Consider the following 13,512-nt stretch of genomic DNA (forward strand, 5'->3'; position numbering starts at 1 on the left):
CAATGCCCAAGTCCTGATTTTGACATTGTACTAGGACCATGTAGGAGGTAACCAACCACTGGAGGATACAGGGTGAAGGGTACACGGGACAGCTCTCTATTATCTTTGCTGTGAGCCTATAATTATTTTAAAAATATACATAAACGAGAAAAGTGCTTTAGTACATAATTGGTACTCAATAACTATTCCTTGAATGAGTAAATCCCCAGGATATTAAGTGAAAACCTGTACAATATAGTGTGTATAATATACTACCATTTGTGTAAGAAGAGGAGAAAAAATATGATAAAAATCTGCTTGTAAATGCACACAAAATCTCTGGAATAAATACTGGTAAAACTGGCTGCCTGTAGACAGGAAATGGGTGGAGAACCTAGAGTACACAGGTGAGAAGACTCAACAAATCTTTGATTTGGAACTATGTGAATATATTATCCATTCAGAATACAATTTAGAAAAACTTCTGATCAATGTCAACATTACCTCTACAGCTTCCAGAAATCAAATTCTATCCCTTTTTGAAAATCACTATTTCAGGAGTTTTCACACTTCTTCACCTTTGTTCTGGCAATGATCCTTAAGCTTTAAATAACCTTCTCCACCTAAAAAAAACATACTCCTCTTGAACTTGAATCAGAGGAAAAACAAACAGCTATTAAAAAAAAAAATTAGCAATAAATAGGAAAATTAGGATATTGCCATATATATACAACATTATTTGAATAATAGTTATTTAATATGTCATTTTTCTTAGGTTTGATTATGGTATTGTGATTAGAAGAACATCCTTATTCTTAAGAGATAATGATGAAGAATTTAGGGGTGAAGGGCCATGATACTTTCATGTGGTTCCACACATGAAATGTGGATATAGAGACTGACATACATACACATATACATACACAGAAGTATCTATGTAGGTGCAAATGTTTGTATGTAGATAAAAGCGTAGTGATAAGGGGAGCAGGTGTAGCTCAGTGCTTGAGCACCTGCTTCCCATGTATGAGGTCCTGGGTTCAATTCCCAGTGCCTCCTAAAAAAAAAAAAAAAAGCACAGTGATAAGAGATAAAAGCGAACACGGCAAAATACTAATAACTGGCGAATCTAGGCAAAGGTTAATTGTACTTTTCTTACAGTAGGTTTAACATGTTTCAAAATAACAAGTTAGGAGAAAAAGTTGTTTTTTAGCCCCTTTTGAAGTTTTCAAAAATTAGCTCAAACGCTGCCTTCTCAGAAAAGCCCTTCAGGGCACACTGAGCGGGAATAAATCCCTGTTCGGCTCACTTCAATAAAAACTGAGTGAATAAACCACAGGGCATCTACCTCAAGTCCACACACCTTGGTCCCTCTCATATACTCCACAGTTTCATGCTTACATATGCGAATTCCAGCAAGGCCTAGAACTACTGTACGTGCTGAAAGGAGCCAAAACAGCCTGGGAAATTTCCAAATCTCAAGTGGGAAGGCCCAGGATGAGCCTATCACACTCCTGCTGGGGAGGTGCCATCACTGGAAGGACCAGCCCCAGAACGGAAAGCATCCCCAAACCCACTATGGATGCCCCTTTAATTTGGGGTGACCAAGGTTCAAGTTTCACAGAATTTAGTGCCTAAATGCTACACCTCTTCACAATTTTTTAAACTTCAATCACACTCGCTCAGCTTGTTCTTATAGACCAAGGGCGTGGGGGGGGCGGTATGAGTGTTTTTTTAAAAACACTAGCTCACTTACCAGGATACATAATCCATGCGTACACTTTCCACACATTTCTCACACCTGGGTCACAAACTTGAAAGCGGGGCAACATTTTAGAACTCCTTGTATTAACCACACAGCAACCCAGCACATAATTAGCATCAGCAGAAGCAGAGGGGAAGAACTGTAAAATCCTCACACTGACTTGCTCAAACACAGGACAGGTCCCACTGCCCCTAAAAGTCACTGGCTCCTCCTCTGAACAATGGAGATAACAGGGCAGCTGTGAAGATACCTGGAAAAACAATGGATACCTTGGAAACCCTGGCAGACACTTGAACTTCTGGCTGGGCAAAAGGCAGAAGCAGCAGTAGATAGTTAAGGACTTAACTTTATTGGAAACGAGGAGTGGGGGTGGGCAGGAGAGGGCTAGGACTCGAGCTCAGGAGCAGATGGCGGCTTCTCATCATCAGGAGGGCAATCGATGAAGTCAGCCAGCATGGCAGCTGTGTCATCCTGTTCCTGTCAGGGAGAAAGACGTGAGGCTCCAACAGTCACCACAGACACAGAAGAGTGGGTCAGGCTGGGGGCAGAGCTGCCTCCCACGCAATTCTCACCTTCCCCTCCAGAGCTGCCGCCTGTGCCTCCGTCTCGGTCTCCTCTTCAGCCGGCGCCTCTGGGGGAGGCGGTGCCTTGTCTCCCCCGCCCTCAGCCCCCTCTTCCAGCAGGGCTGGGGGGGCAGGGGGCTCCTCCTCGACCAGCTCCTGAGGGGGTGGCCCTGCCATGGGGCTTCCCCCTTCCCCGTCCGCCTCCCCCTGGGAGGGGAGGACCTCGGGGGCCAGAGTGGGGGCGGCCTCGGCCCCAGGCTCCTCCTCGGCCTCCGGCTCCTCCACCTCCAGCAGCAGCCCTGGCTCCACCTCCGGCTCCGGCTGTGCCTTGGGGGACTCTGAGGAGGGCAGCGCTGCGGGCAGGGCCGGGGGCGGAGGCCCAGCTTCTTCTACCTCTCCTCCTGCCGAGCCAAACTCCAACTCCTCTACCTCCTCCAACTCTTCTTCCTCCTCCTCCTCCTCCTCTTCCTCCTCTTCTTCCTCTAACTCTCCTTCCTCCTCCTCAAATTCCTCCTCAAACTCTTCTTCCTCTTCTTCCTCTTCAAAATACTCTTCTTCATCCTCTTCTTCTTCCTCAAAATCCTCCTCCTCCTCCTCCTCCTCTTCTTCCTCTTCTTCCTCCTCTTCTTCCTCCTCCTCCTCCTCCTCATCACTGCTGTTGATATTAATGACTGTCAAATCTTCTTCTAGGGCCGGGGGTCCTCCCCCACCAGGCGTCCCTTCAGGGACCAACTGGGGTGGTGGGAGTGTCACAGGACCGGGAACAGGAGGGGGCGGGGGTGGTGGGAGAGGCCCTGGGGGTGCGGGGAGCTCTTCGGGCTCCTCCTTGGCTGGCACAGGAGGGGAGGCTGTGGGTGGCCCAGCAGGGGTCACAGGGGGAGGTGTGGCGTCTGATGGCGGCGGGGGAGGCAGGGGTGGCAGCCCTTCGGGCACGATCACCACACTGTCATCAGAGTCGCTCTCCAAGGAGATCTCCACATCGGACGCCTCCTCCTTATCGTAGTGGACAAAGGCTGGTCTGGGAACTCTTCCCCCAAACGTCTCTTCTGGGGGTATAGGAGGTGGGGGAGTGCCACCAGGGGCAAGGGCAGGGTCCTCATTTGAGCCTGCCCGGTGGTTCTCAGGGCCAGGAAGGAGCCGGGGCGGTACAGACACCAGGCCTGGGACGGAGAGGCCTAGGTGGTTGGCTGTGGCTGGAGGTCCAGGGCGTGCTGAGGGCAGCGGGCCCGCCGAGGGCAGGGTGCCCACCGAGGGCAGGGGGCCTATGGAGGGCATGGGGCCCGGGGGATGGAAGGGTGGGGCCCTGAACGGAGAAGGGGCCTCAGGAGGGGGCACTGGGGCAGGCGTGGGGCAGGTGCCCATGGACTGCAGGGGTGGGACCCGGGGGTGGGTCAGAGCAGCACAGGTCACAAGTGCTTCTGAGCAGAAAGAAGAGACCTGAGGAAGGAGGAAAGGGCAAGCATCAGGAATACGGGGCTCCCCAGCCCAGAGGAGCTACAAGCACCAGAGACGACAGTGCAGGCATGGGCAGCGCATACCTCGAGGCTGTCTTCTCGCTGGCCGAGGGAGAAGGCCTGCAGGGCACAGGCGAGAGGGGGAGGGCAGCGAGGAGAAGGCGCCAACAGCAGTGCCAGCAGCAGGCGGTAGAGCTCACGGCGGCAGCGGGAGCTGGTATACGGAGAGCTCCCCAGGACCTCGCTCTGCTGGACACCCATGACCAGAGGGAGGACCAGGTCATGCAGTCTCTACAAAGGACACGGAGCACACCTAGACACAATGCCAAGGCCACCGAGCGTTCTCCAGGCCTCTCCCACCCAGGCCCACCTCTGGGAGCCCCCTCCCCAGCCTCCCCGCGCCAGGCTCCACTAACCCTGTGAGTCTCCTCCTTGATGAGAGGCCCACACATGAGGATGGTGCGGCTGAGGCCTGGGGCAGGAGAAAGGTGTGAGAGGCCATGTGCAGGACGGGGGCTCGTGCGGAGCCTCACAGCCCAGGGTGAGCACCTGGCTCTGCTGCTGCCTGGCTCGGCAAGTCGGGGAGCCCGAGCCTGTGCTGTCGACTACACAGCAGAGATCATGAAAGTGCCTCTATACATGAAACTGCTGACATTTGAGATGCGGTTAGAAAACATTATAAATGCCTAGAGATTTGGGGAGGGCTGGCAGAAAGTTAAATATATGGAATGGAAAGTCACGGTGTTTGACTAGAAGCTGCTGCTTACAGATAAGAGAGTGCTGGAAGCAGGAAGCTCCACTGGGCAACCTGCCCTGGGGAGAACGTAAGCTCACATGGCAGGGATTCTTTTCCCCAAGTGCCTAGAAAAGTAGCTGGCATACAGAGTAGATACACACATACAAAAAGCTGACTAAATGAGATAAAAGAGACCTTGGGGGGGGGGCAGAGTAAACTACCAAAACCCCCAAACAAAGAGCAGCATTTAAGAGTCAGCCTGCAGCCCTGGGAAATGCCTTGGTCAATGCCTGGCTCCTTCAGGCCTGGCCTGCGGCCCTCAGCCGGCTCTGCAGTTCACCCACTCCACTTTACCCTTAGTGGCGCTGCAGTTCACCCACTCCACTTCACCCTTAGTGGCGCTGCAGTTCACCCACTCCACTTCACCCTTAGTGGCGCTGCAGTTCACCCACTCCACTTCACCCTTAGTGGCGCTGCAGTTCACCCACTCCACTTCACCCTTAGTGGCGCTGCAGTTCACCCACTCCACTTCACCCTTAGTGGCGCTGCAGTTCACCCACTCCGCTTCACCTTTAGTGGCGCTGCAGTTCACCCACTCCACTTCACCCAATGGTTCGGGGCTGTGGCCCAAGGCACCCAGAGCCTTGGGGCCCAGGGCCCGGCCCTCACCCACCTCTCAGCGCAGCTGCACACACGTCGCTGTTGGCGTTGCTATCCCCTTTCCGGTGGATGGGTGGGGTCATAGCCTCCCCCACATCCAGCTTGAGCTTCTTGGGGGCGCTGGGCTTCCCGGTTTGTAGGCCCCCATCAGGGCTCCCCCGGGGGCTGCGCAGCTGGCCGTGGAAGGAAACAAATCACAACAGGAAGGCGGGCCAGAGGGGAGAGAGAGGGCTGGTGAGGAGGCAAATTTGGCCTGAGGATACAGGCTGAGCCCTGGGACAGCAGGAGGCCTCACTCACCTTCAGGGCATCTGCCGCAGGGGAGATGTCACTGAGCAGGTGGGTCAGCAGGGCCTCTGCCGAGGCTCCCCCCTGGAGCACTCCCGCCGAGGCTCCGCACACCTGCACCCACAGCTCTAACACGGCATACACCTTGGTCCGTATGGTGCTGCAGGGTGAGCAGAAAGGCAAGTCACGAGGAAGAGCCTCCAGCTGGCTCCTCCCCCGCCCTTCCGCGTCAGTCCCCTCCTGGGTGGTCACCTGTAGGGCCTCTCCTGGCCAGGGGAAAGGGTGTCCCTACCCACACTCCAGGCATTGAGGACCTGGGGGAGCAGGCGGCTAATCAGGCCCCCAAATCGCAAGAGCCGGCTTCCACACCTGGAGGGTAGAGACAGAATGGCAAGCCCTCCCCTCCCGCGTGCCCCGGCCCCTGCGCCAGCCCCTGCCCATCACACTCACGCCAGGATGAGGGCAGAGAGCAGGTCCAAGGCTTCCAGATGGACGGAAGGCAGCAGCAGCAACCGCAGGGGTCCATCTCCAAGCAAGCTCTGGCAAAACGATTGGCAAAAAAAAGGAGTGGAGAAGGAAAGTGAGAGACGAAAGAGTCAGACACACAGACAGAGCAACCGGGTATGACTAGCTACATGGAGATGTAAATGTAAGGGGCACACTAGAAAAAAGGAAAAAGATAAAAATTAAAATAAATTAAATAAATAAAAAATAAATAAATGTAAGGGGCACCACCTCCCACACCCCAATTCTCTTAACAAAATCAAACTTCCATCTTTTAAAGCAGACCCTGCAAGAACAAAATAAAACAGCAAATAAAAAAATAAGAACAGAAAAGAAATTGTAATAATAATTTTAAAAACCAGGCCCTGGAAGGAAGGTCAGGGGAGGGTTTGCTACAAGTGTGTCCACATATGTGAGAAAACCCATCCTGAACGCGAGCGTCACGTGTGCTGGGGGAGGAAAGGGAATACAGCACTGGCTGGATCAAAGCAAGAAGCTGTCCAGGGTGGCTTCGGGGAAGACACTGTTTGGAGGACTTCAAAGTCCTACAGTGCTTTCCTGGCCAGCTGAGCAAGGCCCTGAGCAGAGGGCAAACTCTACTTACTATATTCTTGCCAGTGACACTAAGTGTCCGGCAGATGACATCCAGGATTTCCTGCACAGGGACGGACACAGGAGCCCCAAACTCAGAGCTAAAGAGAGAATCAGAGCAGGGAGACCCTCAGCACAGGCTTCCGGCATGACTCCACCCCCTCCACTCCTGCCTCAGGATGGAGCCCCCACTCTGGCCCCTCGCTCCCTCCACTGCTCCCACACACCTGAGCATGAGCCCCAGGCAGCGGGCCAGGCCGGAAAACCTCTGGCGAAGCTGGAGGAGGGCGTGGGCATCACCGTCTTCTGAGGGGGAGAAGAGCACCTCCACTCCAGGGCCCTCATACTGCACAGGAGCTGAGCAGAAACACGACCACCTTCGACACCTGCCCTTCTCCCTTCCCAGCCTTTTCTCACTGTGGTGGACGGCCCAGCCCACGTTCTAATCAGTGCTGCCTGGAAACCAACTGCCCTGCCTTTCTGGCCCACCGTCCTTCTAAGTTCCCCAACCACTCTCCTGTTGACTCCCAGCCACGGTCCCTACCTGCCTCTGCTCCCTCGTACAGGGTCCCCAGCAGGCTGTGCAGCGAGGCCAGCAGGCTGTGGAGCTCCTGCTCCCAGCTCTCCGTGTGCTTCAGGCCCTGGGAAAAGCCAGCCCCTAAGGAGGGCAGCCTGGAATAACACTCACAGGCCAGCTGCAGAAGGAGGATCAGACACCTGGTCAGATGGAAATCCAGCTCAGCCACAGAATCTCCCCACCCCACCAATGCCCAGAAAGATGGAGATACAAGAGAGAGGGCACTGAAGGAAACACGGAAAGGGGCAAAAAGACAGGACACGGGCAGGAACAAGTAGAGAGTTTAATGTGTTAACAGGGTGGGAAGTGGGAATACGGTCCAAGAGCAGTAACAGAAAAACAAAGAATGATGGTAAGGAACAGCCCCGCTTTCCATATCCTTCCCTTCCCGTCACCTGCTGGAGCTGAGGGCTCAAGGCATCCACCCGAGACAGGAAAAACGAGGCCAGCTTGCCCTGGATTGGAGGCAAAGAAAGGCAGAGGCTGGTAAGTAACTCTAAGGGCCAGAGATGTGCACCCTGTCCACTCCCACCATCACAATCTAAACCCACGCCTTTTTCTTTCCTACAGATACAGGAAGCAAAGAATCTTAAGGGGCATCAGGGCCTGGTAGCAGACATGCTTTCACGGTAAAAGGACAACTGAAAGTCAGCTCTTATTCTTAGCTTGTCTGTCCTGGGGGAAAAGGAGCTGACCCCTGATCCACAGGCAGCTGGGCTTCCTCCCGAGAGTTTCTGTAAAATGATAACGTCATCTCCCTCAAGTCAATAAGGATACAAAGTACTGAGAGCAGTAAGCAGCTCTCTACAAGCTTAGACAGACAAAAAGGTCCAAGCTGGGAGGCGAGGTACATGAATCTCCAATTTGGAAGTATGGTCATGATTAGAACCACCACTAGATCGTATTATTTAAGCAGATATATTAGTCCATCAAGTGTAATACAAGATGTGTATGGGGTTGGGGGCATGGGAACTCTGTATTTCCCACACGATTTCTCTGTAAACCAACAACTGCTCTAAAAGATAAAATTTTTTTAAAAAAAGCAGCACATACTACTCTCTCGTAAAATTTTAAAATATTGTGATAACCACATTTCAGTAGAAGTGGTTTCCCTTAAAATACCATGTATTTTATTTTACGAATTTAAAAACATTATTCCGAGAAAGGATCCATGGCACAAAAATGTTAAGAACCCCACACTAAAGATCTAGAAAGGAATGATACAGGATTTTGGTAGGATTTAAGAGTTAGGAAAGCTGAAAGCTTTATATCAATGTTAAACTTCTTGAATTTTGAATTTTTACTCAAGGTAGTGGTGTAAGTGAATAGCTTTGTTCTTAGGAAATGCACATGGCAGTATTATGTGGTCAAGGAGCATAACGGATACAACCTACTCTCAAATGTCCAGGAAACAGATGATAAATAGACAGGCAAACCAAAAGATGGACAGATGGATTAATGGCTGGATAGATAAGACAAATAGAAAGAATAAGTTAAATGTGGAAAAATGTTAAATTGGTGGATCTGGACATGGAGGTGTATGTACATGCTGGAGTTCTCTGTAGAGTTTTATATTATTTTTGCAATTGGCTTGTAACCTGGAGCCTTCTAGGGAAGACGAGCAAGACAGCAAACTGACCCTATGGGCTGATGTGATGAGCTGGTGAGGCAAGCTGACCCAACAAGATGCCACAAAAAGGAGATACAAAGAGGAAACACAATGAGAGACACAACAAAGCAGGGAGTAGAGGTGGCTCAAGCAACTGAGCACCTCTCCCCCACATGGGAGATCCTGGGTTCAGTTCCCAGTGCCTCCTAAAGAGAAGATGAGCAGACACAGAAAGCACAAAACAAATGGACAAAGAGCAACAGTGAGAGCAAACAACTGGGGGGGGGGGGGGCTTATAAATAAATAAAATAAATCTAAAAAAAAAAAAGGTATAGAGAATAATAACCTGGAACCAACACTGGCTAAGAGAGGGTCAAGAGAGAAAGATACTGAGGCTGGACAGGGCAGAACTGAGTGGTTTTAGGAGAACAGGTAAAATGCAGATGAGACCAGAGTAGAGAGAAACTATGTGAGGAAAGCTAGAGTCAGAGGGTATGCCTGGAGAAGCAGGTGGGGCCGTAAACGCTGGGTTGAAAAGTACTGACCTTCTCTAGAGCTCAGATCCATGACCCAGGCGGTATTACATGCACAAAGCTAAGCTTCTAGAAGAGAAATCAGTAGTAGCACCAGGTAGAGAGGAAGGGGCTTAAGGAAGAAAATGAGGAACAGCACGTGGTTCAGAAACCAGGACACCCGAGCTACCTGCAGCAGGACCACACTTAGTTTCCCACGTTCTACTTCAAGACTCTTACTGACCATGAGACAAGCAGTTATAGTGACCCAGTTATAGTGACTTCAGAGAGGATCTAGAACCATTTCTCCTGGAACCTGGAAAGCATTTTCACGTGTGATGCTGTGGATTTCAGAACACTTTAAGCCAAATAAGAGCAACCACCCACAGGTCTCCTGATTCCCAGCTTCTCCAAGGATGATTTTCTTATAAAGCTTTGGGACTGCAACAAAGCAGAATACAGTGACATGGCTCTGACCACAAGGTCTGTGCTGGTGACCCACAAAGGAAATTCAGGTAATGGCTCACTTGGGGCATTTCACTTAAAACACATATGCACACACAACACATGCCTGGGATGTCTCCCAAAATTCCAAGGAACTATTAATCACTTTGGCAAGGAAGAGGAGGTGAAATAAAGTTGTGTAGGGATTTACTTCATGGACTCAGAATGCCTGAGATGCATCATCTGGGAAGAACTTGGAGACTGCAAGTGCCCTGGGATCTGCTAGGGGAAGGGAAGTAAGACATAAAAACACTTCAAAATGGCAATTATCAGTTTCCTAAGTTCTGATCTGTGAGACTTTCCAAGTACAAATCATCACAGGGGCCTCTCACAAAGAGATTCTTATCTAGTGTTGGCAGGACATTTAGCCCAATTCCTCAACAGAGAGAAAGTCTCCAGATGACTCTTTATTCCTAAAGAAATAAAGACATAGATACCCTGTAACGACATATGAAAGTTTTATTGTCTGGTTTGGAAAGGGCACACAAAAAGCAGGCCAAAAAGTAAACACAACTGACAGAAGGTTGTGGATTATAGATGCATTCTTCTTACTACTCATACTGAAAATTAACAGCAGAAGAAACATTTGGCTCTCTACTCCCCATAATTTTCAATCTCTCTACCCTGCAGGTAACACTCAATTCCCCCCACTTTTATAGGAGGATGCAGGTAGATGAAGATGATACCAAACAAAACTAAATTAAAATAGACACTAGCAATGAGATCTCACTTTGACCAATGAGGGGTCAGGGACAACATGTAATTTGGGAAGTCTAACTTACAGAATATTTTACAATACAAGCAGTTTTTATTAAACTTAACTCCATGAGTTACGCCAAATGTCTTCTTGACAAAGGTCCTGCCCTGTCCTCTCAAAGATTCTAGAGTTGTGGTTAGAAGCATTTGCATATAAACAAGGAATTAACAAGAACATGACTTCATGTTCACTGAGAAATAGCATCTGCTAAAGAACTGTGATGGATTGGATCACATCCCCCACAAAGGCATGTTCAAGTCTTAACCTTTCATTCTGTGACTGTGAACAACAAATTCCTATTGTTTAAGGCAATGGGTGTGTGATGTTTGTTATAGCAGCCCTGGCAAACTAAGACAGAAACTTTGCCAGGTACTGCAAGTAACCAATTACTAAAGCCATGGCAGACACCACTCCTCGATCACAGAGCCTGAACCCACAGAGCTCCAACTCACCCTTCTTGAGCCAGCAGTCTACAGAGACACTCCCAAGTGATCAGAGCTGGCACTAGATTTGAAACCATATGCCAAGCCTGTCTATATTCTTAAAAGCACCTTGAGAGTTTGGTTTAGTGGAAAGAACACAGGCTTTTAAGGCAAACAGATTTGGTTACATCCTGATTTTACAACTAGCAGATAAATAACCTTGGACTGAGTTACTTAAATCCCTCTGGGCTGTTTTTTCCTCTGTAAAATGGGGTAATACCAACTCTGCAGAATTTTTATCATGATAAATGGGACAACAGTTTAAAACACTTGACTGAGTGCCTGGCGTACAGTGGGCCCCTATTAAATACCAGTTCCCTTTCCCTTAAAAGATTTTGTTTATTCTCTTGGTTGGGTCATAGAACCCTGTAATCTTACTTTCAAGATAATGTGAATGGCAAACTCTCACTTAATTGATAATATTGATGGCCAATACAGTTAAACACACCAGTTATGCAAAAAGTACTATTAAGTTGCCACTAATTCCACCTCTTTATAGATTTATGCTTCCATCTGAGTAAGGGTACACACCCAATGGTTTGTCAAGCAATGATGAGTATTTTTTTTCCTTTTTTCTTTTTTTATGTTTTGTTTTGTTTTAGAGTATTAACAACATAAGAGAGGTACATTTACTCTACAGGAAAACATCTACTTCTTAGGTATTAGCTGACATCTAATTCTACGACAAGCAAGAAAAGTGCTAATTACAAATGGCCAGTAATTTTTGCTGCTTTAGCAGAATCTATTAACCATTCATATTTGTTATTACTTCTCTGGAAACTAAAATTGTAATTCTTGTACTTACCTCCCTCATCGGACCCACACACCCCCTGCCCGTCTGAACTAATAAGGCTTTGCTGTACAGCTATCTGTATGGGTCATGACAGCTTGGGGGAAGGGGTCAGGAAATGATAGAGGGAGATTATAACCAGGAATATGAGAGGAGTTTTGGGAGAATAGTCATAGGAAAGTGATAAGTCAGGAAGACTTCCTGGAGAAAATTATAAGAACTTTAGAACAAAGTAAGAATAGAAAAATGAGCAGGGCATTCTAGAGACACAGAGAAGACCGGGCATAAAGGGGCAGGGGTCCATGGTTAAGGGCCTAGGCTTTGGCATCAGATACGGGTTCTGAGCCCTACTAATCTTGAGCAAGTAACTTGATTTCAATTTCTTCACCTGTGAAGATTAAATGAGATAAGGCATCTAAAGTGCTACAAGATGGTATAATTGTGGCTGTGGAGATAGGTGAATTTAAAGAACAATAAAAAGAGAGGTGCTCAGAGGGACTCGAACAGATATTTATACACCAGTATCTATAGAATTATCCACAACAGCCAAAACAACTCAAGCGTCCATCAACAGACAAAGGGACGAACAAAATGTGGTATAAACATACAATAGAGTATGGAGAACTATTCAGCCGAAAACAGAGTGAATTCATGCAACGACATGGATGGACCTTGAAGACATCATGTTGAATGGAATAAGCAAGACACAAAGACCAATACTTTATGATCCTGCTTATATGAAATAACTAGAATAAGCAAATTCATAGACACAAAAAACAGATTAGTTTACCAGGGGCCAGGGGTGAGGTGAAGGGGAAGTTACTGCTTAATGGGTATTAGTGTTTCTGTTTGAGAGACGAAAAAGTTAGGGTAATGGATGTTGGTGATGGTAGCAATATTTTGTGACTATAATACCATTGAATTTGTATATTTGTACATTTAAGTGGCTAAAATGGGAAAGTTTTATTTATATGTATGCTACTACAAAATTTCTAGTTTAAGAAAAAAAAAGAGGCAGGGTAGGGACCTACTGTTTTACAATTAGCCTTTTATTGATTTTATTTTTAAGCTATATTATCTTAAAAAGGTAAAATTTTGTTTGGGAAAAAAAGATAGGTGCTTGGAAATCTCAGGAATGGAAGCAGAGGTGAGAGAGCTACAAAGGCTTATTTTGGTGGGGAAAGGAGTTTCTTGAATACTTACTTTGAGAGAACCACAAGCCCGAGGAAAATAGATCATACAAGCCTTCATTCCCTCCAGTGCTGAGAGCTCACACTGTGGGAAAGACAGCAAGTGAGGGAGGACACCTCTGAGAGCCCAACACCCCCACGTAAACCCACCCCTTAAAGTCCCTTCTCCAGATAATGATTTTTCTTGGCCCCTCCCTCTTACTTCTTCAATCCTAATCCCCAATCACTTCCTATCACGTTCTTTAACTCAAACAGCATGCGTGGAGGCAAGCACTGCCAGGGGCCAACGGGGACCGCTCACCTCGGGTCTCAGGCCCAGCAGGGAGGTGAGAAGGCCAGGAAGGTGGTTCATGGAGATGTCCCGGAAGAGCGTGGGAAGCTGGGCCGCGTATCGGAGCAGGTCCCTCAGGATGGCCACGGCCAACTCCATCGTGGGGGCTGGGTCCTGGGTCTAAGAGAAGGACAACACCCCATGCTTCCAACCTCACCTGAACATGGGCTTCTGAGAAATAGCGCTGTTAACGACAATATTACCATCAAATCTACTGTCTATAG

At 48.5% G+C, this 13,512-nt stretch overlaps 1 protein-coding gene across 1 annotated transcript in view; it reads right to left on the reverse strand.

The window, feature by feature from the left end:
- Positions 1-2,069: 2,069 nt before the first annotated feature.
- The window catches only part of PELP1 (proline, glutamate and leucine rich protein 1), a 30,229-nt gene continuing 18,786 nt past the window's right edge, over positions 2,070-13,512 (reverse strand). The window contains exons 4-17 of the mRNA XM_058283656.1: positions 13,259-13,408; positions 12,971-13,042; positions 7,509-7,568; positions 7,081-7,231; positions 6,764-6,893; positions 6,550-6,637; positions 5,892-5,980; positions 5,694-5,810; positions 5,454-5,601; positions 5,168-5,327; positions 4,175-4,230; positions 3,843-4,049; positions 2,314-3,741; positions 2,070-2,218 (exon numbers count right to left, since the gene is read on the reverse strand). Coding sequence (XP_058139639.1) covers positions 2,126-2,218; positions 2,314-3,741; positions 3,843-4,049; positions 4,175-4,230; positions 5,168-5,327; positions 5,454-5,601; positions 5,694-5,810; positions 5,892-5,980; positions 6,550-6,637; positions 6,764-6,893; positions 7,081-7,231; positions 7,509-7,568; positions 12,971-13,042; positions 13,259-13,408 — 2,949 coding nt within the window. The 3' untranslated portion in view covers positions 2,070-2,125. The remainder of the gene's footprint in view (positions 2,219-2,313; positions 3,742-3,842; positions 4,050-4,174; positions 4,231-5,167; positions 5,328-5,453; positions 5,602-5,693; positions 5,811-5,891; positions 5,981-6,549; positions 6,638-6,763; positions 6,894-7,080; positions 7,232-7,508; positions 7,569-12,970; positions 13,043-13,258; positions 13,409-13,512) is intronic.

Source organism: Dasypus novemcinctus, chromosome 21 (genome assembly GCF_030445035.2).
Source record: "Dasypus novemcinctus isolate mDasNov1 chromosome 21, mDasNov1.1.hap2, whole genome shotgun sequence".
Classification (NCBI taxonomy): Eukaryota; Metazoa; Chordata; class Mammalia; order Cingulata; family Dasypodidae; genus Dasypus; species Dasypus novemcinctus.